The sequence below is a fragment of the Molothrus aeneus genome, chromosome 1, assembly GCF_037042795.1.
Source record: "Molothrus aeneus isolate 106 chromosome 1, BPBGC_Maene_1.0, whole genome shotgun sequence".
In the NCBI taxonomy this organism is placed as follows: Eukaryota; Metazoa; Chordata; class Aves; order Passeriformes; family Icteridae; genus Molothrus; species Molothrus aeneus.
Window position 1 is genome coordinate 4,169,283 of NC_089646.1, and position 27,298 is coordinate 4,196,580.

The 27,298-nt window shown below is 43.8% G+C and overlaps 1 protein-coding gene across 2 annotated transcripts in view; it reads left to right on the top strand.

Moving 5' to 3' along the window:
* Nucleotides 1–27,298, top strand: part of CRHR2 (corticotropin releasing hormone receptor 2) — a 153,835-nt gene that overhangs the window by 26,207 nt on the left and 100,330 nt on the right. The window contains exons 1-2 of one of the 2 annotated variants that reach the window (XM_066550650.1): nucleotides 18,198–18,605; nucleotides 18,750–18,869. In XM_066550650.1, coding sequence (XP_066406747.1) covers nucleotides 18,488–18,605; nucleotides 18,750–18,869 — 238 coding nt within the window. In that variant the 5' untranslated portion in view covers nucleotides 18,198–18,487. Of the gene's footprint in view, nucleotides 1–18,197; nucleotides 18,606–18,749; nucleotides 18,870–27,298 lie in introns of those variants that run through there. The other variant, XM_066550642.1, reaches the window with a different exon arrangement.

A 27,298-nucleotide genomic window follows, 5' to 3' on the forward strand; every position in this document is an offset into this window, starting at 1 on the left:
AGGCTGCCTGCAGTACTTGGTTGGGCCTGAACCCAGAGCAATTAAAAGCAAGCAGCTGACATTTTTGCATTGCAAAAGTTTTAAATATTCTGTGGTAGCCTGGCAAGCCCACACACAACCTGAGAGCTTTCTAATTGATTGATGCAACTGCTCTTGCTTTTAGCTGAGTCTCTCAAGTGTTGATATCTTCATTTGATCTTCCTCAGAGGTGAAGCTCATCGTTCCAGTCCATGCTAAAAGAATGGATTCCATTTGAATTTTTGTGGCTGTTGGGAAGTTCCAGGGAGCAGAGGCAATTGCTCTGGAGAAGGGAGTGCTGAGGTGTTCACAGTGAATAATGCAGTGACTGCTAAAAGCTCAAGTAAGGGCAGTGGAGATAACTTGTCCAGCATTAGCTGGAGCTGGGTTTGAAATTCCTCTCTCTGCACCACTCTCTTCCTGTATGAAATGTGCCCCTTAACATGTTCTGATGTGGAGAAAATAGGATATAAATTTTATGACACTGACAGTGGTTGGTGTGTTTTGTGCTGCAGAAAAGCCTTTATGCCCCACAAAAGATAGTATTTAAAAGGTTTTATGGAGCACGGGGAAGGTGATCAGCATTATAAAAACATCTGTCCTCTTTATCTCTGCCATGGATACAGCTGGTTACTGATATGGAAATGTTAATGGGGGATGCTGTAGGTGTGTTTATGGGGTAAATAAATATATTTGCTTAATTAATTACTAGGCAAGGTGGGCAAGGATGTTATGGGAGAGGATAAGGATGTGGGCAAGGCAAAATCCTCACCTGATCATGTCCAGCCTTTGTGTGATCTGAGCAGTAGCTGGGAAGTCTCAAACACGGGATCAAACCTGACAAGGAAATTGAAACACAGTCCAAGTGAGTTAAAGCAAGCTCTTGATTCACTTTGGTCCTGGCAGACCTCACTGAATATTGCAGAATATTCTGGCACAGCGCCTAGGAGGGGTCAGCTGTGGGATTTTCCTCAAAGAGAATTTGCCCAAGCACCTCAGCACACGCAGTTACAGGGTTTAAGGTGTGACAGAAGTGCTGCTAACCTTGTTACCATGACAGCCTTTGGTCTGTCCAGCACTTCTCTTCCTGGAATCTCTCAGGCTGTCCAAGAATAAGCAGCAGAAGTGCTGCATTCCAAAACTCTTTTTTAATTTCTCTTCATGTCAGTGCTGTCTGAGTCAGTGTTTGCCTTCACCTTCTCTACCCTGTTCCTGAGACAGTGAAGATTCAGTGCTCATTTGGGAATTTCACTGGCTGGGGAGGGGCTGAGCAGCTGGGGCACAGCTGAGTGGGTGTCTCTCCCCTCTCCTCCACACTTTTCCTGTACTCTCTTCCCTCTTCCTTCCTGCTCCTTCCCAAATTCCTGAGATGTAAGACATCCATCTCTCACTCCATCTTCTTCTTTGGACCCTCAGGTCCCCCTCTGCATCTTGGTGCAGATTTTTAGGTGTCCCCACTGGTCCTTATTCACCTTACAGAGCCTGCTGGGCTGTTGGGAAGATGGGGGTCGTGGAGATGAGGTGGAGCAGGATCCAGAGCTGGACTTTGCTCTGAAAATCAGGGTGTTTGGGACTTCTTAGGGTTTTCTTCTCCTGCTGCCATTTCTGCACAAGCTCAGTGGTCTAAGACTGAATGGAGAAGCAGCTGCCACGGGATATTCCAAGAAAAATTTTCTTTCAATTCCCCTGATGTACTGAGGGATTCCCAAGGAGGAAATACAATTACAGCCAGAGTGTTTGCTGTTCCTTTCTGGTTAGGAATTTCCAACACGATGGCAATGATAATATAAAATTTCCCATAGGTAAAAACAAACTTTAAAACATCTGCTTAAAAGCTTAATACTTCTGGTTGCTAGTCATTGCCTAAGTGAGAGTAAACTGAATTTTACCTTTAGGAAACTCCAAATCATGCAGATTTAGGAATGTGTTTCATTTTCAACAATTACTGCTAGAGATTTAAAAAAAAATCTTGATCTCCATAACTGTAAATATTTTCCTTTAACAAGGGAAAATATTTTACAAGCTTGGAAAATCCATTTATTAAAAAAAATCATATTAAATCCATAAAGGAAAAAAATGCCCTTAAAATCCATTTCTCCCCATTATGTCTAATCGGAAAATGATTAGAAAATTATTAGAAAGTTAGAGGCTTGTCTGAATAAATGCAGAGATTTCCACACTTTAAAATAATGAAGATAAAACTCACTCTCCACTGTGGATGCCTAAAATTAGAAGAGAATAATTCTGCCCCTCATTTTTATCCTCCTATTCTATGCTTTCATTCATTTTAGTGCAATTAAGGTATCATCAACGTTTTGCAGCCCTTGGTGTGCATTTTTTGTGTGTTTCTCCAATAAACTGAATAGTAAATATCCAATGAAATTGCTGTTCTGAACAACAGGGGTTCAATTAGGGAAAGCAGCAAGTTCATTTTGAAGAATGATCCTAGAATTACTGGAATCATTTGTGTGGAAAAGACCTTTACAATCATCAAGTCTGGCCATAAATCCAGCACTGCCCAGCCCAGCACTCAACAATGTCCCCAAGTGCCACATGTACACAGTGACTCCACCCTTCCCTGAGCCTGGCTCAATGCTTCCAGCCCTTTTGATGAGGAATTTTTTTTCCTAATATCCAATTTAAACCTCCCCTGGTGCAGCTGGAGGCCATTTCCTCTAGTCCTATCACTTGCTGCTTGGCATAGAACATTTCTTTTCCATTGCTGTGGGCTTCTGCTTCCACAATTTGTGTGCCACTGAAGACCAGTTTTGGTGATTCATAGCGAAGGAATCTACTTTAATGCTGAAATAACAGCATTTTTTGTGTCATCAGCACACTTTGGTGTAGATTATGTATGTTCAGAAATGTAAAGGAAGGGGCTGTTTAGACTTTGGCTCCTTAGAACTGAAATGGTTGTTAAAGTGCAGGCAGAATGATTTGAAAACTTCTCAAAAAACCTTTTGTCAGTAGCAAGAGGGACAGTTGGAGCCAGGTGATAAAGCCAAAGAGGGCTGGTTGTGCTGCTGCAGCTGGGAGAGGAGGACACATCATGTCCAAAGGCAAGGGAACAAGGATTAAAAAGATGCAGAGTCTGTTTCTAGCCTGTTCATGCTTCAACCTCAATATTTTGTCCTCCTGGGGAGGGCCAGGTCACCCAGGTGTCTGCCTGCCTCTGAACCAGCCACTGTCTTTGCTGATTTACAGTCAGTGTAAGGAAAGAGGCATCTCCAGAGGGATGGCTCCTGCTAGGAGCAAGTCACAGGATAACATAAATTGATTCATGAAGGCATTTGTATTCCTTGCTGGAAGGTTACCAGCTCTTCTTGGAAAACTTCATTTTCTATACCTGGTTCTTTGCAAATCCATGTAAACTCAGCATTCATAGGTTCCCAGCTGCTTTCTATTTTAATAGTTTTTCCTTTGTTTTTACTCTTTCAGCCCATTAATGAAAGTTTTTAGGAGACCAATGAGTTCTGATTTTCTGGGGCACTGCTAATCTCAGAGATGGAAACTCCAAATCTGTCTCATGGTTATAAATCATACTTTTATTGTTAGGATTCATTTTCTCATTAGGATAGGATCTAGAAGCTAAACCAGATCAGCATGTCTCTTGGGATAAACACTGCAGATCTCAACATAATCAGAATGGAGGAGAATTTTATCCTTTAAACAGTAAGAGTTTATTGTTGCTTGTTTGCCTCCTTCCTTCCCTTTGTATTTATTCTGGAAAGGATGTGCTTCAATGAGATTTTTCTTCTCTTAACTGCTGCTCTTAAAATTACATCAGCCCCAAACTGATGGGCTGTATTAAAAGCACAAGTGTAAATGCTGAAAAATTAAAATCTCTTTGTTATGCAAATGGCAGATACTCAGCAGAAAATCCCCCAAATCAGCACTTTGCAGTAGCTGGCTATTTTCTGAGTGCTTTGCAGGAATGTGGCAATGTTGAGTTCTTGGTCCTGAACAGTTCAACTCCTACTGGGTCCAGAAAATGGGGCAAAATGAGCTGGTTTAGTGCTGTTGCTCTAGCTGGTTGTTTGTTGCAGCCTCCCCCATGCTTCAACACACACCATGGATTTGTGAAGTCAGCAGGTGCAGTTACAGGATACAGCTCATTATTTCTAATTATTTCTTCACTTTATTCTTAGTTGGTGCTGTTGGTTGGCAAAAACAAATTTTAGAGTCATAGAATGGTTTAGGTTGGAAGGGATGTTAAAGACAATTTAGTTCTGGGCAGGGACACCTTCCACTGTCCCAGGCTGCCCCAAGCCTTGTCCAGCCTGGCCTGGGACACTTCCAGGGATCCAGGGGCAGCCACAGCTGCTCTGGGCACCCTGTGCCAGGTTCCCACCCTCACAGGGAACAATTTTTTTCCCAATATCCAACCTAAAGCTCCTCTCTGGCAGTGGGAAGCCATTCCCCCTTGTCCTGCCAATCCGGCCCTTGTAAAGAGCCTCTCTCCATCTTTTTTTTGGCTCCTTTGGGCATTTGAAGGCCACAATTGGGTCACCCCAAATCTTCTCCTCTCCAAGCTGAACAAACACAATTCTCCCAGTCTTTCCTCCCAGCAGAGCTGCTCCATCCCTCTGATCACCCTGGTGCCTCCTCTGCTCTCACTCCAACACCTCCTTGTCCCTCCTGTGCTGGGGACCCCAAGCTGGACACAGGACATCCAGGTTAGGAACAGGATTCCTACATAGCCAAAAGAAAATCATCACAGAAAATTGTACAAAAACAAAAGCCAAAGCAAAGCCTCAGTGGAAGTGTTCAACTCTGCACAAAGTGAGGCTGTTTGTACAGGAGAGATCTTCCAGTCCTGGTTTCAGATGGAATTTCTGTCCCTTTATATTTATAGCACAGACATGTCCCAGGGAGCAGGTGAGGCCAGGTTGTTTTGTTTTTATTGCTAATAAAATTGCTAATAATATTGAGAAAGAGACACTTTCAGAAGACAGTTTATCTGATCCAATTTAAGTGTCTCCTTTATGGTGACAGAAACCATCCCAGAGAATCCACTGACTTCCCAGAGTGGATCCCTCTTGACTTTTAAGGGAACCTGGAAACTTCTCTGCCCTGACAGCTCCTCTGCAGACCATAAACTGAGACAAATGATCCCAGCCACATCAGCTGCAGCTCGCAGGAGTGCTGGCATGAGCAGTGCCCATCCATCAATTTTTTATGGACTGCTTAGTTTATATTTTCTGCAGGTTTTGCCTCCAGCAAAGACTTTTAGGGAACATAATCCATAAAACCCAGTATAATTCTGCTGAAGAGGGGTGGTGTTTTCTTGTAAAAAACATAATTGCTTAATCTTATATAGGACGTTTTTTATAAAGAGATGATGCTGTGTTTGTTTGGTTTTTTTTTTAATCTGAAGAGGGTAAATTGGGCTGCTCCTTTTTTCTCCATAAAACAATTTTAAATCCATGTCTTTCTTGGTGTGGGGGAGCACTCAGCTATTGATTCCTGTGGAGAGTGGAATTTTAATGTTAAACTCACAGGACTGTGTTGGGAGAAATAACTTTCACTTATAATCATAAAATGGGTTGCAAGGGACTTTAAAGTTCATTTAGTTCCAATGCCATAATAACAACAACAACAACAACAACAACAACAATAATAATAATAATAATAATAAATCAAAATATCTGAAATAAAAAATAGAGGTGGAGAAAGCTTTAAAAAGTTTAATGTTTAATATACATAATGTAGACAACCACCAGTTAAGTCAGACACCTCAGACTCCACTTCTAGGAAATTGCAAGTGTTGGAACAGGTCTCCAACAGGTCCAACCTGGCCTTGAACACTTATCAACATCTAAAATTTAAGGATCCAACCCATTTATTTCATTTGGGAAGCTGCAGATTTAAAAAAATAATCTAGGAAACTGATGTAAATTCCTGCTCAAAATCTTACACCTTTATTCTTCCGTCTACATTTTCTGTCACCTGGCAAGCTTAAAATCCAGTACAATTCTGACTAAATAATTAAGGTATAATTTAAATGACCCCTAGGATGTTTCAGCCCAACTCTAGCTAATTTTATATTCAAAGACAGAAGCAAAGGCCAAGAAAATCCATTTGTCCATTATCACTGGCATTTTTTTTTCTATCTGTGTTAGACTGTCTCAAAGGATTTGGGATAAAATGACCACAGCCAAGGCTCTTTATTCAAAGCTACTTCTAATTCATGGAAAATAAAGTATTTTCTGCCATGCCTGATGGGCTGGCTGGCTTGTGTCTCAGTTAGAATTAAAAATATTCAAGCTAACTCGGAGAAGTCATACAAGGATAATGTTAAAATCCACTTCCCTCTCTGGCTGGTGGGGAAAAAATTGATTTTGATTCAGCATATACCCAAGAGTTTGGGTGATCAATGAGTGACAGAGATGCAGGGCAAAGTTCATCCCAAATTATTATTCTGGGGTGATCAAAGCCACTTATCTTTTATTCTGGTACTCAATATGGCTTTAAAAAAAGATAGAAAAATGTGTTCTGTTTCCACAAAACAATTTAGGTCTGACTAACTCAGCCCTTCTGATCCAAAAGAAGCAGGGGAGAAAGAAACAATCAGAAATGTTCACTTGGCAATGGTCTGATGTTTGATGATTGATCCATCAAGAGAAAAATGAACCAGCCTGGGAAATTGGTATTGGGGTGGGAAATAAGTTAGAAATGAGCTGGCAGGAGGCTGAAATCACACTTAGCTGGAGAAGGAATTGGGTTGTGATTTCAGAGCGAAGCGATGGGGAGGAACGGGTGATGAAGGCAGGCACTGCTGGCCACCTCAAACCCATAATCTCCGTGCAGCTCATAAACTTGGGTGGAAAAGGAAGTTTTCTCTTCAGGGAAATTCATCTCTTACTGTAACAACACTTTTTGCTGCCAAAGGCAGGACAGTAAAATGCATCTTTTTCCACATGTGGATCTCTGGATGAAGCAGTGAAGTCTTCCTATTTTGATAGCTTTTTGATTGATTTTGATTTTGCATTCAGGTAACTCCAAGCAGGATTTTTTTTTTTTTATTTTTTTGCAGTGTTTCTGTCCTCAATCAGACGTTTCCTTTGCAGTAATGAAGAATTAGGAGAGCCCTCCAGTGGCCGAGGGAAAGGGATGAGCTCTGGCAGAGAGCCAGACCAGCCCGGAAACCAGGGGCAGAAATAACTGCAGCATATTTCAGAGCTAGGAACTTCCAGCCCTGTTAGGGATGGCTTCTACCTCACTTGCATTAGTCCTTTGTGCCAGAGGAATCCCACAGCACCTGAGGAACTCTGTGAGGGAAATAATATGTGGGTATTCCTTCATTATTTCAGTCTAAAAAAGGGCTATTTGCGTGAAGGGGATAAACTTTAGGGATAAACTGATTGGTTTTATACTTAATAACTTTACAGGAATTGAAAATGAAAATAAATTGGTGCTCACAAAGGTAAGTCTTAGTATTCAGAATGCAATAACTGCCAAAAAAAAACCTCTTCAAAAGAAAATTAACAATTATTATTTCTTCATTTTGTAGTCCCCAAAGGTAAAGCCGTGATGAGCAGGTTCTTGTTGCCTGAAACATTGCTGTAAGTGATGATTCTGATGATCTTATTAACTGGGAAAGGGTAGAAGTGCTGAAAAATAATTTTTTCCAGGCATCAATCACAGATTTTGACATGTGCTTATGATAGCTGGCAGTTAGCAGCATCATGGATGGGCACTCTGGGGGGTGGTGGGACATTTGGAAGGTTAACAAGGAGATTTGATGAGTTCAGAAGAGGAGCATCACTTGCTTAGCAATGAGATGTTGTTATCTTGCCTTTGCAATTGAGTGTGAGAGCATGTGAGTGACAAAATGTTTAATCAGAATGTTCCATGTTTTCCCCAAACTCATTCTTTAATATTCATTGGGGCGAGACGTGCAGTTTTCCAAATAAAAACCACATTAACACATCCTGGGGAAAGAAACCCAGCTGTGCTGTCAAGCAGATTGGGAGTGCCACACTTCCCAGGATTAATTTGTTGCTGCACCTGTTATTAAAATCTCCATCCCACTATCAGCTACTTGATGACATTTACCCATGTTTTACAACTATGCTGAAATAAATCTGTTTCAATGTTGGTGCTTATTTCAGTTTTCAGGGTTTTGTTATTTCATTTTTTGCTTTGAATTCTTGTGGATTGATCCATGGCTTTTATAAAAATCCACTATAACCAATGCTGATGGAACCAGTTACAGATTGAGAGCTGCATATCCAATGTCTTGATAAGAACAGAAGAAACTTGGGTTTTGGGGCTTTAAACTGTTTCCCAAGGTTTATACTTACTCTGAAAGTTCTTAGCCATAAAATGGGCACAGACAATTTACAGGTGGCTCAAATTGTATGATTTAAAATAACAGGATTCTGTAGGTTTTATACAAGATCATTAAAATTCAAATAAAAACATAGCATTTTAACAAATATATGTGCATTTCAAAGCAGCAGGAAGTCCTAGCTTTCAGTTTCTGTCTGACATGTAAGTGAAGCTCCAAAACCCATCTCAGATATGTGATGTGTTAGCAATTGACAGCTCTTTCCAAAGTACAAACATATCTTGGGGTGAGTAATGTCCTACTAAGTAGAATATCTGAGAGTTGTAAATTTGAAGATATTTGTCTCCAAATTAAATGAATCATCATTCTCTGAAAGTGTCCCTTTCCCTGGAGACTGTTAGGGAACCTGATTTAGTCTAGACACCCAAATTTTAGGTGGCTGGAATTAGGTGAGATGAATCCTTCTGCCTCTATGAACCTCTCAAATACCCTAAACCATGCAAGACCTGAAGTACCCTGAGCTGCAGAATCAGAAATACTGACCCTGGTGGTGAAAACATCAAGGGGTAGTGAGCCAAGCAAGGGAGGAGATCTGGAGAGGGTTTTTTTATCCCAGGAGGTGTCCAAAATTCTGTGAGGTCACTGATTCCAGACACAGGCACAAGCTGTTGCAGCAGAATTAATGTTCTGACATCCTCCCTGTTCTTCTGGGGCTGTAAATGTGTGCAGCAGCAGTTTGAAAATCACAGATCAGGCAATTATTGCATTCTTTTTCCTCAGTTATCATGGCCATAATAATATTATGATAATCCATTTTCATGCCTAATCATTCCAGCTGGGGTCTGGTGTGACTGGATCCTCCTCACTGTCTGGTGAAAATGATGTGTTTGAGAACCCCTGTCTCAATTCTCAAAGTATTCTCAGTATTCTGCTCATCATTCCTGCCACTTCATTTCCAGGCTTTTTCTCTGGTGTTTGCTGAGTGGTGGCTGGCAGAGAGATGCAAATCTATTACACAGTGTTTGTGTTGTATTGATTTCCTCTGGTAAATAATTCCATTAAATCTAAGACATGGAATCTCTGAACATAATGCTGCTGGCATTGTGATAGTCCTGTCCTAACAGGACATTTTTCTTCTCCTATTTATTCCTGATGTGTTTAATTTCAAATAGTTTTGCTTGCTCTCCTATGAAATGATATGCCCAAAGTTAGGGGATTACAGCTGCCAAACCCTCCAGGGAGACAAGGTGGGCGAGTGTGGAAAAGCTCAGCAAACAATTTGATATTTGTTCAGGGCATCTGGAATGGGATTAATCTGATTAATGCAGACATTTACATCAATCCAAGCTGGTTTCTCTTATAGACAGTAAAGATGTACTCAGGGTAATGGTTAGAGCTGAGGACAAAATCAATCTCATCAGGTGAATCTCATTGCAAAAGTTCTTGGTTTTTTTCTGTTGGTTGCACACCTCAGTTAACTGGAATCTCAGGAAATATTTGCACTGGGTACCCCATAAAGGAAGTGTCCAAAATTTGTTTCCTCTCTGGGATGTGTTGTAAACGTAACAATTCAACAAAGGGGAGAAAATTCTCAGGAAAACTTTAGTTGCTCTTCAAGGCTTGTGCTACTCTTTGTCTTTTAGAAGGTTTGCCACATTTATGAGTGATTTAAATTAACTGAAGGAATAAAAATCTACTACATAGAGTAAAGCCTATGTATAATAGTGAAAGCCTCCCTGTGACATGCTGCTGATGGGATTCTTCCTTTTATGAGAGGCCCAGGTTTTGCCCACTCTGATATCTCCAGGTGTCCCAGAACAGCTGGAATGCCTGAGTGCACAATGTTTGCCTTGTGGCTGCTGCTTCAGAAGGGATGGATCTTCCCAAGGTCCTGAGTTTCTCTGCCAGCCTCATGTGGCTATTCCAGACATGCTGGAGTACCTCAGATCTTGCAGGTCACACACTTCTGGGCAGTGGAATCAGAGTCTAGATCCTTCTTGCCAATAAATGGCAGCTTTGATAACTCATGGAAAGCAGAGGCTCAGAGAAGTCTTGAGAGCCTGCAACGCTGCAGTGTTTCACTCTGTTACAAGGCCTCAATTTTCCACTTGGTTTGGGCCCAAAGGAGTACAGAAGCCACTAGCCCAGGGTCCCAACACCAGCCTGATGGTGCTCTGTCGGGTCCGGCTGTCTGTCTCTGCCCCGACACGGGTAGGGTGGTTCTTGGGTGGCACGCATTTCAAAGGACGAGTCTGGACTCTTCAATTTTTCGGTCTTCAGATTGTTTATTGTTTCTTATCTACAAAATTTTCTGTCTGCCCAACAGAGGTCTGATCTGCAAGCAGTCACAGGCACTCTCTGACCACCCACGGGGCGGTCATGTCTTTAGATACTAAAATCTACGTACATAATATTTACCTTTATTTTCCAATGCTTTTCACCCATGTTGGCAAGTGCATCCTCACCATAAACCAATCCCCAAGTGCCAACATCACCACAGGAGATGGAGGACAAGAAGAAGAAAGAAGAAGGACGAGACACGCCCTGATCCCTCCATCTTGTCTCCATAACCCCCCTGTACCAAAAACCTTAAAGTTTATATTTCACCCTCTAAATGTGTCCCTTTTACACCCTTCACTCTAAAGTGATTCTCATGTCCTCAAATTGCTGTCACTTCTGTGGATGGATCAAAATCAAGCCACCAAACACTCTTGGCAACATTCCAGGATTTCCGAGACCCCCAAGGGTTCTCCTGGCATCTCTGGACATCGGGAACGATGTGCTGAGATCCCACAGTGCTCCTCAAAGAAAACCCAAGCAAATATGAGTTGGATGGGAGTCACGACATTGTAGCTACCATGTGTGCTAGGCCGTGAAGGCAGGGCCCAGACCCCAAAGGGTTAATTTTCTTACTTCTTCTGTTAAAGCTGCTTAGGAAGCCCTATCAATTAGATCATGGCAGTTTGAAACAGGCTGGTTTTGTTGGTATGTCTTGGTTTGAAAAAACAGGTGTCTGCTAAGGGAGGCAGGAGCTTCTCTTGAAATGGGAAGTGTAAACCCTCTCCTTCCAAATTATTACAATTTTGAAATTAAGGGGCTCTCAGGCAAAGATGTGGGCATAGGAATAACAGTTCTTTTATTAGAAAAAATTAAAATGCAGTAATACAGAGCAACCCTGCCAGAGTCAGAGCAGTCCCTGTCCCCTGTGTGTCAGGGGGTGGCACAGCCCCATCCCATGGGGGCTCAGCCCTCCTGCAGTGCCAGCTGTGGCTCTGCTGGAGCAGGGATCCTGCACAAGGGGGGAGTTTTCCTCTGCAGCTCCAGGGCTGCTGGAGATGGGCCTGGGCTCCCTCTGGCAATGCAGGGCAGCAGAAGCTGCTCCTCTGGCAATGCACTGGGCAAAGGCTGCTGGGCTGTGCCAGGCTCAGATTGGATCCAGGTAGGAATGCTTGGCTCCTCCCCTGGGCGGAGCATCTCCCCATGGGATGCTGGGATTGGATCAGCCCTGCAGGGACACTCAGTGGCCATGGTCAGCAGAGATCTCCTGGAGGGAGGATTGGCTGTGGGAGAGAGAAAGAAAAAACTGCCCCATGGACAGCAGAGAACTGCCCCAGCTCTGAGAGATGGAAAATAGAACACACACCCCCAGCCACATCTTGCATTTGCAACCTAAGACATGGTAGCATCTGATTTGGGTCATTTTTAGAGCTGGGATACTCAGCAGCATGATCATGTGTTATTTGTCTCTCTTTGTGCTTTCTGAGCTACCTGCTGTTTCAAAATCAGGCACTGTGCAGTGCCTGTGAGTGTCCAGAGGAAATGAGGGATTGACTTCCGAACATTTTGGTGTCTTTTGTTTCTGTACATCCTCCCAGTTTATGCTGCATGGGAAGACCACTCAGATCTTCCCAGCATGCACTGAAAGGCAGCACAGCAAAGCAGAGTGGGGGGCAGGGAGAGCAAAAGTTTGGCATATCCTGAATTAAGCCACAAGGACTTTTGTGGCTGATGTGTGCTGGAGAAGAGAACAGGACAAGACCTCTGAATCTTTGCATCCTTTCTGACTGTGGTCCCATCGTACATAATAGAACGAGTGGGACTAATGATACACATCCTCATGGTCATCATTCGTTCAGATGGGACTTAACCTTCTTTATTTTTGCTGTCTTTTGTGCTTATGCTGTAAACAGAGCACCAGGCCATTGCCAGGCATAGATAAATATATCAGATGGGTTCCTTTGTGTTTTTGTGTGTCTGTAAAGAGCTGACTCTGAATTTGACCCTGTATAAATTCAGAGTTATTCTGGAATGCTGCTGTGCTCTTATGCAGTAGATGATGTTCTGTACATTCATCTAAAGCAGCTCACTTCAAGAAAAATAGCTCTGGCAGTTCATTAGAGTGTCAAGGTTGGTTCTTTTGTGTGTTTTGTGTTCTTGTAATCTCCCTGCAGTGTCTCATCGTTTGTCTCATGTAACATGATTCACTCATGCAGGTTTTATAGCTGTAGAGAATGACAAGTGTATTAATGTGCCAAAAAAAATATATTGATATTGTATTGAAATGGCTACAAGCCATTTATTATTTACGCTGTTGGATCTTTTTATACCCCCAGTAAATATTTTCCAGCATCAATGGAGCTGCAAAGATTCATCACCACAGACCTGCATTTATTAATTTTATCTTTGCTCAGTGGAGTCATACTTCATTTCTAGCGATAAAGAATGTCTCCTGTTTCTAACAAATGAGTCTATCAGCTGAAACAAAGATCTCTATGTATCTGTGCCTAATCTTCCTCTCCACATACAACAGTTTTCAACTCTGAACTTTCAGTGTAGGTCTCAAGTAGACTCAGAGAGGACCAGATTTTGATTAAAAGTGTAGCTCTCAGTTTGAGAAGTTTTTTGGTTTTTTTTTTTTTAGCAGCCTACTCCTGCAGCAGAGTGGAATTCATTGTGAGGAGCTGGGGTGTGGTGTGGCAGAGAAGTCAGCAATATGTGACATATCCATGGCAGTTCTGGAGCTGTCTCTGGAGATCCTTAGGCTGTCCTCAGTCTCTTGCTATTTGAATTACCTTGCTCCCTATGGTCTGAACGTGCTCCCACTCTGAAAATTGCATTTACACACCTGGAATGGGAAGATAAATATTCTACCAGCTCATGGCCATGTTGTCACTGCATTTGAGATGTGCAGGGAGAGCAGTCTTACAGTGCAGCTTGAGAAGGAGGGCCTTGAGTTTTGTGGCCCAGAAGCCACTTGGGTAAATTTGTACCTTCCTCAAAGTTCTGCATTCCTTACCAAGCTAAAAGGCAGGTGCTCAGGTTAGAGTAGGCAGCCAACCTGTAGAACACCCATTCATCATCATTGGCCAGCTAGCTTCATTCACCTACCTCACAGTCATCCTAGTTTTATTCCCCCTTGCAGCCACCCTAGAGAATAAACTACTCAAACTCTAATTAACTCTAATAGTTTATAAAAACATTGGTCTTGTAAGCCAAAGATTGAAGACTAAACCCCTTCTTAGAGTTACCCCACCATCCTATCTCAGGAAGAAAGGATTCAAACCCTCATCTCCAACTCCCAAAGCTGGCATTTTTAACTAAAAGGAAAGGACCAAGCTGAAAAGTCCCAGTAACTTGAAAGTTTGATGCTGAAAGGTCATTGCAATAACACAGGTAACTGGGGGACACTTTTTAGAGAGGAAAAGGAGATGAGAAAATAAATTATTGTGCCATTTGAAACCATCCAGCCTCATATTTAGAAGTGACAGCTCCATGAGCGAATTAACCGAGCAGTTTATACATGAGATGAGGAGTCTGGATGTGGATATACACACCTGGGTTAGGGGAAGAGAGCTGAAGAGCCAACACTGGGACTGTGACTCAGTGTGATACTTCCACACTGGTGAGGTAGAATTCCTGAAAGCCAAATGGCACTGAGGTACAGAGGACATTGGTGTCACCAGATGGACAGAGGATGTGCATTTCCTGCCCTGAGCCTTGTTGGTACAAAGCAGAGCACAGGGTGACTGCTGTGCCTGGAGAGCAGGAGCTCTTCACACTGACAGACAGAGAACATGAGTGATCAAACTGTCACTGTGGTGGGAGGCTGAAAACAGTGGCTTTTCTTTCCCTGAGGAAGGGAAATGAGGAGAGAACTTGTGTTCTGGGTTTTTTCTATTTGTTTTTTTTTTTTTTTTTTTTGCTTTTCCCCCCTCCTCTCAGTTATCATCCTGGGTCCTGAAATACACCAAGGAATTTCTTGGTTTTGTGTAGATTGAGTGTCTGAGGAGAAGTCAGGTGGTTCTGGAGCTCCTTCCACCCTCTCCAAACACTTCCAGTGACTGCCTGAGTCTGCATAGAGCTGAATTTGGATGTTGCTGGGTAATCACAGCTCATCCTTGCTGCTCACTGTTAGTGGGGCAAACGAAAAGCTGTGCTCTGGCTAATTCCATCAGCTGTGGCTTGGAGTGGGTTGGAGATGAAGAAAGCAGCTGTGTAGCAGTGGTGGGAGGGCTGACATACAGAGGTTTCCACTGCCATTTATGAGCAGAGCTCATTCCTTTCCCAGAAGAACTGCAGGTGACCTTTTAACAAGTCCTCTTTAAAGGGTCTTAGTGAGCTCAGGTTTATTTGTCTGTCTGTTCTCTTCCAGAGCCTTGCACATGCACCCAAACCAAGCAGTGAATAGCAGCACGCAGGAATGAGCCCACTTGGAAGCTGGCAAAGCTTTTCTGCCTGCCAAGAACCAAATCCCAGCTTTCTTGGGATGCTGAGGAATTTCCAAGGCAGATCTCTGCTGCCTGCCAAGCTCTGATTTGTGTCACGTGCACCATGGCATGGGCAGGGAAGCAGAAGTGTCAGCAGCTGCAGGATTTCTGTCCATCTTTCATATCATTGAAATTGCTTCTTGTGTAAAGAACAAGATTTTTGCATCAAATGAGTCCAACTGACAGAGTCAGGATTTCACTAGATCCAGTCAGAGGGAAACTTTGGTGAAGTGGTTAATTGTACCCAGGGATAGCTGCAAAAGTAGTTTTTTCATCAAGAGGTTACAGTAGTACTGGGATTATTAAAGAGTGGTGCTGATTTGTGGACTGAGGTACAGTAAATTATTTTCTTCATTCAGACTTAATCCTCAACATTCATCCCCTCTATATTTATTTTTGCAGTGGGTTTTTAAATTAATATTAAATACATGGAACACAACAGGATTGTGCAATACATAATGCTTCTAAGATTTTCTAAAATTTGAACTGAAAAGATGAAAATCAGTTTAGATTGAAGATTTTCTAGCTCTCCTCACTTAAATGAAGAAATCATTCTCCTGATCCTGAAAAAATATTTAGTTTAATTCAGGGCTATTGTTTCAGGTGCTAACCACTATAAAGAACAGAACTGAAATGAAATCCAGCTTAGTGTTCAACTCTGTAATACTTGAACCATTAAAAAAATCTTCAAGAGTTTATTCTGGAAAACACAGGGCAGAATTAGGAACATGAAACATTTACCAAATTTAAAAGTAGTTACTTTTTTTGAAACTGTCATTCTTTTTTTGTAATTTATTGAGTGATGAATTCCTCAAAAAATTCAGGAAACTCCAGTACCCAAAGCCTCCGAGCAGGATTTTGATTCCAGTGTGCTGAACAAACAGCATGAAAAAATAGAAAGGGCAGACAGTAGGTGAGAAATGAAGACTTTTGGCCAGGCTGTGTGATTTTTCTCCTACAGAGAGGCAGCAGAAGCAGGAAAAAAAATAAACTTAAAACCTCCTGGACCAGTGTGCTGCTGACTGCTCAGTCCTGCCTGGGTGGGAGCAGCCACTGGGCTCAGTGGTACCACTGGGCACATTCAGGTGCTGTCCTGTGAGGAGGTCTCAAAGCCACCCCTGAGGACAAAAGGGAATTTTATGGGCTCAACTGAACTGTCAGGAAGGAGAAGATGAGGGTTTATAGCACCCTTTATCCCTTACTCTTGGAAGCTGAAGAAAAAGGGTTTTCTCCTCACAGCACTGTTCAAAGCCAGCCAGTGGGTTGGTCGTGGTCATGTTACATGACTGATGCTAAAAAAAATGTCTCACCTTCTTTTTGGGGTTGTAGATGCATGTGACAAAGAGATCTGTTGGTGTTGAGAAGGGTTAATTTGTTGCAATTGAGATTTCTCCAGAGGGGCTGCAGTTTTGGGAACATTCACTTGGGAGGGAGATCAAGGCTCCAGAGAGAGAAGCAGAGAGATGCATTCACTTCCTCAGTGTCTAGAGAGTTAGTACACTTGTTATTCTCAGGGGTTTTTTCATATTTCAAATAAAAATACTTATCCCAAAACCACAGTGGCACTCCTCCCCTCTCTGCCACTGCAGTCTGAAAATGTTAAAAAATCTCCAGATTCCCACATGGCAAAATAACATCCTGGCTAGTTCTCTCCTCAGTGCATGTTGTTAATTTATTTGTTGTTCTAACCCAGTTATTTTTCCTTTTTCTTCTCTCTGGATGCCACAATTCTTTTAGTCCTTCAAAAGCGAAGAATAAAGCCCTTCAGTCGTAAATATGAATAAAAGGGAAGTCCAGGCCTTTGCAAGGTGGGAGATAAATATTATAGGAAGTACCACTGCTTTGAGCTCAGTGTAAGCACCTTGTCCAATCTAAAGCTGTGAATAGACTGGAAGTGTTTCATTTTGCTGTCTTCGCCTTCTTTTTCTGCATTCCTTTCTGCCACTTCTGTATCTACCGATCTTGGTCTACTCCCTTACAAGTCAGTTTTTTGTTTGCTTCCCAAAACCCTTCTGAATCTGTAATCATAAATGATTCTCAGAAACACTTTTTTTTTTTAAGAATTTCCTCATAGCCTGGTATAGCAAGTCAGAAAGGCTGGTCAGGTCTGAGCTGCTCTCCAGCATGTTCCAGAGTGCTGCCCTTCACCCAGTTCCCACTCTGCTGAGTTTTGATTTCCCAAAGATAACCAGCCTTCTGGGTGGGCAGCTCCTTCCAAATTTCTCCTCCTTCCCCTTCACCAGACCCTTCTCCTGTCCCACACTGACCTCAGTTTGTCAAGCTCTTTGCTCTTCTCTGTCTCCCCGCACCAGGATTTGCTGGTTTAGAGGTTCCTCCTCTTTCTCCTGGTCAGTCTGGGTGCTCATCCTTTCTGAAAATCTTGCCCTCTCCTACCACTGGAAAATCACAGGGGCATTTCTTTTCTTCCTCTTCCCCTGAATGATCCATCCTTTGCTTCAGAGCCCTCTGTGCCTTGCCCTGCTCTGCTGTTCACCCCATCCCATCCGTGTGAGGGGCTGAAAGGTGTGTTCCTTTGGTGCCCTACACTTCTCACTCTGTCTCTTCTGTGGGTCATAATTCCAGATTTCTTTACTCCAGACCAGGCTGGATGGGGCTTGAAGCAACCTGGTCTATTAGAAGGTATTGGAATGAGATGACCTTTAACATTTCTTCCAACCCCAACCTTCTGTGATTCTATAATTACTCCAGATCCCTTTATCCCAACACCTCTCTTCTGTCAGATCATCTCCTTCATCCCTGCTTTTATTATTTCTCTTCTTTCTCAAGGCCTGAACAGCAGCTCCTGGACCGGGTCCCCTCCTTCCCCCCCTGCCCCAGCATCCCTGCTCATCCTCAACTCCACGCAGCGAAGGCAGGAATTGCTTCACTCCACACAAAACCCGAGGAGTTCTCCTCCTCTGATGGCTTTTCCTGTTCTCCCTGGCTTTCATTTGCAGCGAGTATTTTTTTTTTTTTTTTTCTTTTCGCAAAAGCTCTCATCCCTGGAGCTAACAATAAAACTGTGCCTCAGTGTGTCGGAGGGAGGGAGGGAGGGGGATGCAGCAGCACAGCGCTCTGGCACGGTGAGGCGGCATCTGCGAGCCCAGGGACACCGAGGAGAGCAGAGCCCCTCGCTCCGGGCTCAGCCCGATGCCATTGGCTCCCGAGCCGCTGGATTTAAAGGGAAGAGCAGCTCGGAGGGCTGAGCTGCACAGGCAGACGCAGCCTCAGCCAAGTTGTCAGCGCGCTGCGAGCAGCAGAGGCTCGAACGCACCAGACTGCGGGGTGCCCGCGCCTTGATGCTCCCGTGGCTCCAGAAAGGGGGAAAAAAAGAAGAAAGGACCAAAAAAAAAAGCAGCCAGAAAGGAGTGAAGGAGCCTGATCCAGTCCAGCAGTCCCAGAGGGAATAATGGATGTGACCATCTCTCAGTTCATCTTAGAAGAATTTGATGTGAACTGCAGCCTCCTGGATCGTTTACACGAGACTTTTTTAGAGAGTTCCTCTCTCCCTTTCCTGGGCTTTGATGGTAGGAATTGTTACCTGGTGCAGAGCTCGGGAAAAGCTTTAGAAGTGCTGAGATTGGGTTTGTTTTGTGATGCAAAGTGCGTGGCTTTTGTGCTTTCTGAACCGCTTCTTTTTTGCCTTTCTGTCCCTTTTTTTCTAACCCCAGGTCCGTACTGCAATGCCACCACGGACCAGATCGGGACCTGCTGGCCCAGAACCTCCGCGGGGGAACTCGTGGAGAGACCCTGCCCCGAGTTCTTCAATGGGATCAAGTACAACACCACCAGTAAGTACAAACTCCTTTCTTCTCCCGCAGATCTCGTGTTCAGAAGGCGCCTGGGGACACCCAAAATCCATTTCCCTCAAAGAAAAAAAAACGAAACAAATAAAACCAAAAAGTTTGCTTGGGAATCAACATTTCCTCCACATTCCAGCTTGTATATTCAAAATTTTTGCCTGGAATGATGCAGATTTCTCAGAAGCGCAGACTTGTGGACACTGTTTCCTCTTTGCTGGAGTGCATTTAGGGAGATCCAGGCAGAAAATATCCTCTGCAGTCTGGGGAGGGTTTGTTGTGTGTTGTGCTTTGGGTGTTTGTGCATGTGTAGCTGCCTGCAGCTCAGTGTGTTTGTAGCAGTGCTTCACCCACCTGGGTAATTAGACAACCTTGGGCTTGTGGAATACTTAATCCTACCACCTAAACTGTATTTTCAAAAGACAGACAGTGCCTTTTCCAGGCTGTGTGAGCAGGGGCTCAGATCCTGCTGGGAGTTGGATGTATCACACAGAAAGAAGGCTGAGGGCTGCAATCTGTTTTAGCAACTTCATCAGGGACTGGCTGCTGAGGCTGGAGCTGCATCAGCTCTGCACGGGAGACAGGAGAGGAAATTAGGAGGCAAATAATATGCAAAGCAAGGGAGCATGGGGGCTCCTTAGAAATCTCCTGGATGCTTTATTCTTCGAGGTAGACAATCATGATGATTCACTACAAATTTATTATTCAGGCTGTGGGAGCCAGGCACTCATTTCCTTTTGCTTATCTGTCAATACCCTTTGGACCTTTCATTAAGAGTTTTTAAACATATTAATTCCAAATATGTGCACCCACTTGTTTGTCACTCACTTTTTCAGTGTAGTTTTGATAGGGATAATTTCATTCCATGCAGGGATAATTTCATTCCACGTTTCACTCTGAACTTTTGCTTGGGTGTTGGTGATCTCACTTGCAGGTAGTGTTAATTTTGTGTGGCCAGCATCTCGTAAAAGAGCAACCCTGACATTTTAGATCTTATTTTTAAACTTGTAGAAAGTGAATTTATTCCTTCCCCAGCTCTAGGTATCATGGTCAGATAACTGGCCAGAAGTTTGGTGTGTTGGTTCTGTGAAACAAAGTCCCCTGCCAGGTTTGTTGTCAGGGACAGACTTTGAGCAGAGTAAAAGTTGCCTCAGAGAACTGCAAAATCATCCTAAAGCCCTCTAATCTCAGACCTGGCTCTTTGCAGTAAAACAGGGGGGAACCTGGAATGGGCTGGGTGATGCTGGCTTTGATTACAGCAGGTACTTCACTCCTTGGACAAGTCTCACTTGAGACCAGAGGAAAACTTCTGAGAATTAAGGGCAGTGCAGAACACAGTGGAAAGAATTTAAATGTTTTTCCTGTATATGAAAGAAAAAAAAATATTGACTGCCCCAGTTTGGTTTCTATAAACTCTGTTGATGCTTTCACTAGTTCATCAATGACCTGATTTAAAGTTCTTCCCTGCTCTTCTCCTTCTCAGTGGTGGCTGGTGCTTGTATTGCGGTGCTAATGAGTTTCTTAAATTCTTTGCTCTTAAAACAATGGCATGTTAATTAAATGGAAGACTAATAGAAATATGTTACTTAAATGCTGAAGCATTATTTTCTGAGGAAATGGATATTTTTCTCCTTTCAACATAAAATGTGAGTAGCTACCTCCAGTTGATTTTATGCATTTCCACGTATGTGGTTCCTCCAAGATGTAGTGCAGAAAACAGAGGGAAGGATTATATAAAAATTTGGTCAAATTTTGGAATCAGCAGCTCCTTGGGAAATAGCAGTTAAGTGATTAAAGCTTGGGAAAGCAGTAGGACAGCAGGTTAAAGTTTCAATACACAGGTGCAATCTCTTTTGGCATTTGAAAAATAAAATTACTGCATGCAGAACATGTCCAGAATTTGGGAAAACCAAATACTAACACATTCTGACCACTTGCATGATTTCACCAAGTTGGCTTGTGGGCTGCCTCATTTGTGACGAGGCTGATTGTGCTGAAAACCTCAGCTGTGTTCCCCATACAGATGATAAAATGAGCGCAGACAACTGATTAAAGAATGGGAAATGGATCTTGCAAATCTCAGAGGTGAATAATACAGCTCAAAATGAGGGTCTGATAGGAGATGGCTTGAATCAACATAAGATTTCTGCCTAGGACATGTAGTTTTGTTCTATTTTGTTTTGCATTTTGATGAGGCAGAGGGAGAAATGATGGTTTGTTATATTATACTGATTTGGTTTTTTTTGGAGAGCAAAATCAGACCTAGTTAGAAAAACCACCTTGCATTGCCTTTTTTTTTACTGAGAGCTTATCCAGCTCTAGGTTGTAACTCAGCATTTATTATACTACCAGGTATCCCATGTTCATGAGCTGCCACCTTTTAGCAACTACAGCTTTTTTTTTTTTTTTTTGGCATTGATTTTGTACATCTGTGAGTATATTTTGTATATCTGTGAGTATATTTTGTATATCTGTCAGCATATTTCTCATTTGAAAGCCTGTAAAAATTTTGGATCCGTTTCAGTGATTTCTTTTTCAGTTTTAGAAATCAGGCTCTCAAAGATTCCAATTTCCCACCAGTTTCCTGAAAGCAGCTCATCAGCTGCAGGGAATGAGCCCAGCAGCATTCCCTGTCAAGGAAAGCTTTTGAATTGTAGACACTGGCAAATGCAGACTGGGAAGTGCCCAAACTCTGTGAAAAGCTTTTGAAAAACTCAGAGAAGCACCACAAGACACTGATCCATGGCCAAGTTTTGGTACTCATGGGGCTGTTTCTGCCCCTCACTGTAGTCTCTGTGCATGTAGGGGATGGAATTCAAGACAAAAACTGACAGGTAGGTTCCTGCACAGATCAGCTCATCAGAGGCTTTGGCTGCACCTCCCCTGCTTTGTGTCCATCCTGGCACCTCTCAGGCTTTGCTGTTCGCTCTAACTCAGATGGGGAATGCTATCAAACCCTGCCAATGCCAGCAAAATCAATCAAAAAGCATTTTAAAAACTCCTTAAGAAAAGGAACTTGTGCTGAAAAAACTCCCCTCCTGTTTGCCACACTAGAATAAACTGTTTGTGTAAAATATTTCCATCCTAACTGCAAGAAATTCCCGTGGTGATTTCTGTGCCTGGGTCTGTGTTTCTCTGTGTCTCCTGGGAGCTGCTGAGTGACTCAGATAAGTTTCAGCTGCATTCATAAAACAAAGTCTGTCAGTCTGTGAGGATTTTTTATCCCTGACATTTTGTTATTTTGGTGATATGTTGGGGGTTTTTTCCTCCCTCTTTATTTGGGAAGTAAAGTCACGTTGACAGATCACACTCTGGTTACCCTGAAGTGTGAATATGGGCAAAATGCTCTTTGACCAAGGATCTGAAAATTATGCTATCCACTTACAACTATGCAATTTTTATGTATTATTCTCAAAGGGGAAAAAAATTAAAAGAAACAGGGGAAAAAAAAAAGTCTGTGTTGGTGCAGTGTGTGACTGTGCACTTGTCTCTGCTCAGGTTCTATATTTAGTGGAAAATGACAATATCATTGCTGCCCTCTAGATGTGTTTATGCTTTGACAGTGTGAAGCTTTTAGTCTTGTTTTAGGAAACAGATTAATTCACTTACTAGGATATCCTGAAGCTTGATTAATTCAGCAAATGGCCCGTAGTGAGCCTGGTTTTGCTGCTTGCTATAAAGCAGCTGTTCAAGCACGTACTTAGAGCGTGTTACAGGCTAAAGTATGTCTCCATTAACACTTCCCCTACAGATTTCCCTGTGCAGAAGGTAAAAAAGCAGGGTTAAATGTTCATCTGATGGACAAAAAGTGTTGACTTTTGTAGCCTCAACTGAACTGAGTTTGTCTCAAACACCTGGTGTGGCAAGGGGGGTGTTCTGTGGTGACACCCCTCCATCACAGGCTGCTCACTTTGCTCCGGGCTGCAGGCAGGAGCTGCAGGCATTCAGAAGATTTCTCAGATTAAAACCCACAAAGCCAGGTATTTCCAAGTAGTATCAACAGCTAATTTAAGAATTTAAGCTCTAATACAAGTCAGAGCTCTAATTGACAGAAGGGGTGAAGCCTGGGGAGTTACTGAGCTCAGCCTAAATGAGCAGCTCAGCTCAGCGGCTTCTGCAGAAGTGACAGTGCTCTTAGACGTGCCATGGGGTATTTTGGTGCTGTTTCAGCCTTGTTGCAGGCTTGTGTTTCATCTCTCAGGCCACACAGGTGTTGCAGATGCTCAGTGATAAATGATCCCATGCCTGTGTTCGGGCAGCTGAATTCATCCCTGAGCATGTGTTGTGCTGAAGTGATCCCACACCTGGGGATTGAGATCAAACTGCTTTTTAGATCCACAGGAACAAAAGGTCTCTGTAGCTCCAGCTCCCTGCCTGCAGATCCCCCTCTCTCTCTCTCTCTCTCAGTTTAGGGAAGCTCTTTGACTGAAATAGCCACTTTCTCAGGAGTGTTTTGGATATCACACAAAGCATCCTCCTCACAGGAGTGTTTTGGATATCACACAAAGCATCCTCCTCACCTTCTCCGGGGACTGTGCAGCTGAGAACAGGCACATAATCACTGCTAACCTTGTCCTGATGGGGACTTGGTTCCTCCTTGTTCTGAGGGGGTGTGCACCACCTTTTCCTTGGCCCTGCAGCCAGCTGCCTGCTGAGGAAGCTTTGGAGGGGGTTGGTGACTGAGCAACTGCTGTTCCCGTGGGTGGGCATGGGGGAAGGAGCCCCTGGCACAGGGATCACACCTGTACCTGCTAGCAGGGCTTGCTCCACAGTGAGAGAAGAATTCCTGCAGTTCATGGTTGTCTCATCTTGAACACAGAGAAATAATCTTTTGTGTGCTGAGGGAAGGGGGAAGAAGTGAATTAATAGCTCTTCTGGTATGCATTTCCCCTCTTTGGAAAGGGTTTAAAGGGATGAGCCGATTTTTAAAAGAGCTAATTTTCATAGGTTAAAACCCTGTTCTTTTATGGAGATCTAACCTTTGCTCCTTTTCCTTCTGATTAATTATTGTTCAGAGTTCTGGAGATGTGGCTCCAGCCTGCATATAGAACATGAGCCTTGCTAGGAAATCAAGTCTCAGAGTCTTGTTCGTGTTTTGTGGGCAAGCCCTGTCCTGATAATTACAGAAATGTGCACTTTTAGAAGTGGCTGGCCCAGAGGCTCAATTAACATTTTCATTTATGTTTTATCTCATGTATTTTAGTGTCTTGACCACTTCTGTTGATCACATTCACATGACTTACTTGTTCCCCAGGGGTTTTTCTGGCTTGATTTCTAAAGGCTGTGTTTTTGAAAGCAAAGTCCTGCTGTAAATGACAGAGAGCCCTGAAGTTCTGATGGCTTTTCATCATTATTGGAGAGAAATAAAATGTCCATCAGGGGCATGCATATGTGTTTCCACACTCAAAAAAATTACTATCAAATCCTAAAACTACTCTCACCTCCTCTGTCTTCTGTAACCTTGTTAGATGTCCAGAAGGCTTTTATCCCACTGTTTAATGACAGGGGATTTGGGATAAAAATAAATGTTTTGTAGTCAATTTTAGTTATGGAATCACTAGAAAAAGATTTTCTTTTTCGTTAAAAAAGTCTACAGCCTTGCAGTAGCCATGTATCAGCCATCCTGGGGGGTGAAACACAGTATTTTCAGCTAGGAAGTCAAGAGTACATGAAAACACAGTATTTTCACAGCTAGGAAGTCAAGAGTACATGAAAGTTAAAGGAAGGAGACTGATGAGAAATGCAACAAACTCGACAGTGGAAAAAAAGAAGTCCAGAATTGGAATTCTGGGGGAGGAAATAAAACATCATTTTTAAGCTCGTAAAGGTTCTCTCTGAGGAGATCAGATCTGCAGCTGATTAGGTCAGCTTGTCTCCAAAGCTCTGTGTCCAGATTAAGATTTCAACCATTTTTGTTCATTTTCTCTTGCTAGTTTTGCAGAGAAACACAAATACACACATCTTCCAGAAATACAGTGGGAGGCTCTGGATTTCAGTCAGGCACAGATGGGAGAGGCTTCACTTGCTCCCCCCTAAATTTTTCTTCTTTTTTTTTTCTTTCCTTTGTGAAGCATAATTTGTGGGATGAGATGGCTCTGATTTTGTAGTCTGGAAGAAAAGTGTCGGAAAAAATATTTACGAGGAGGAATGAAAAGAATCCATTTTACTTGCTCCCACTACTATCATCATGTAAAACATGTGATTTCTTCATTGAGCCCAGGACACAAGTTAATTGCTGTAGTAAAATAAGGAGGTTGTTAATGTTCCTTCAGTCAACATTCAAGGACCTTTTCTCCAGCCAGTTAAACATGGATTTGTACTTTTGTTCTTTGCTAATAACTTGAGGTGGCTTTGCTGTGGTCCTGTTGCACCTGATTTGGGTTCTCTTCAGTTTAGGCTTGGCTTTGGGGCAAAATTCACCCAAAACTTCACCAAAACTGGAACTGTAGCTGCCATTCTGCACCAAAGTCAGTCAGACCTGAGCCGTGGCACATCTTGGAGAGGGCTTTAAACCCTGGGCCATCGGGAGGGTCAGCAAACAAAGGGTTGCCCACATTATTTTGGAGGCTTCTTTGTGATTCTTTCTTTCCCTAAGGCAGCTGCCCCATCCATCTCTCTGGAACTTGCTGTTGTCTAAGCTGGCAGTGACTTCCAGCTGGCAAACAGATGGACTGAAGTCCATTTCTTTCCACAAGTTTGGAATTAGATGATACTTGCAAAAATGTGTGCTTCTAGAGCATGAGGAGGAACAGGGAATGGCTCAGGAGCAGATGGGGAAGGGAAAGAAGTAAATATATCACACATCCTCATCACACCATATCAAAATGAAAGGAGAAATCCCATCCAGCTGCATGCAGCGTGGACGTGGGATTTCTTGTTCCTTGTGGATTGGGATTTCTTGTTTTATGGTGCTTTATGACCCATTTTCCACCCAGACAAACTGTGGGAGGCTGAGGTGGAACTGTGAACAGTTGGGGCTGTTCTTGCCAGGTGCTGAACACCTGAGACTCTCTGGGGCTCACCTGCAACTCTCTGGGGCTCACCTGAGACTCTCTGTGAATCACCTGAGACGCTCTGGGACTCACCTGAAACACTCTAGGGCTCACCTGAGATACTCTGGGGCTCACCTGAGACTCTCTGTGAATCACCTGAGACACTCTGGGGCTCACCTGAGACACTCTGGGGCTCACCTGAGACTCTCTGGGGCTCACCTGAGACTCTCTGGGACTCACCTGAGACACTCTAGGGCTCACCTGAGACACTCTGGGGCTCACCTGAGACTCTCTGGGGCTCACCTGAGACACTCTGGGACTCACCTGAGACACTCTGGGGCTCACCTGAGACTCTCTGGGGCTCACCTGAGACTCTCTGGGACTCACCTGAGACACTCTGGGACTCACCTGAGACTCTCTGGGGCTCGCCTGCAACTCTCTGGGGCTCACCTGAGACTCTCTGTGAATCACCTGAGACGCTCTGGGACTCACCTGAAACACTCTAGGGCTCACCTGAGATACTCTGGGGCTCACCTGAGACTCTCTGTGAATCACCTGAGACACTCTGGGATTCACCTGAGACTCTCTGGGACTCACCTGAGACACTCTAGGGCTCACCTGAGACACTCTGGGACTCACCTGAGACACTCTGTGAATCACCTGAGACTCCCTGGGACTCACCTGAAACACTCTAGGGCTCACCTGAGACTCTCTGTGAATCACCTGAGACTCTCTGGGGCTCGCCTGAGACTCTCTGGGGCTCGCCTGAGACTCTCTGGGGCTCGCCTGAGACTCTCTGGGGATCTCTGTTGCTCACCTGAGACTCTGTGATTCACCTGAGACTCTCTGGGGCTCACCTGAGACTCTCTGGGGATCTCTGTTGCTCACCTGAGACTCTCTGTGATTCACCTGAGACACTCTGGGGCTCACCTGAGACTCTGTGTGACTCGGGGGGCTGCAGCCTGTGTTTGCTGTCACCAGAGCTGGGGGACAGTGTCACCGGGGCCATGGTCACCCGCCATTCCGCCTGCCAGCCACAGGGTGTCACTTAGAGTGCAGGTAAAGCCAGTGTCCCCTGCAGAGTGACCCTGCTCTGGGACAGAGCTGCTCCCCATCCTGCTGCACGGCTGAAGAGCCTCGCTGAGGTGGACAGGGGCAAGGACACCGTGGGAAGGGCGTTCTGGGAGGGATCCTGTGTCCCCTCTTCTATGGGGTGTCGCCTGTTTCAGCAGGGCTGCTCTGGAAAGCTGCAGGAAGGGCAGTGCTGAGCTTTGTTCCCAGGGGTGTGTTGGGGCAGAGGATGTGGAGCTGTGCAGGGCACAGTGCAGCCGCTCAGGGGTGAAACAAAGCTGTCAGAGGAGCCTGAGCAGGCTGCAGGAACCGGCCCTTGGATGATGCAGGGGTTGCTCATGGCTGGAAATGCTGTTT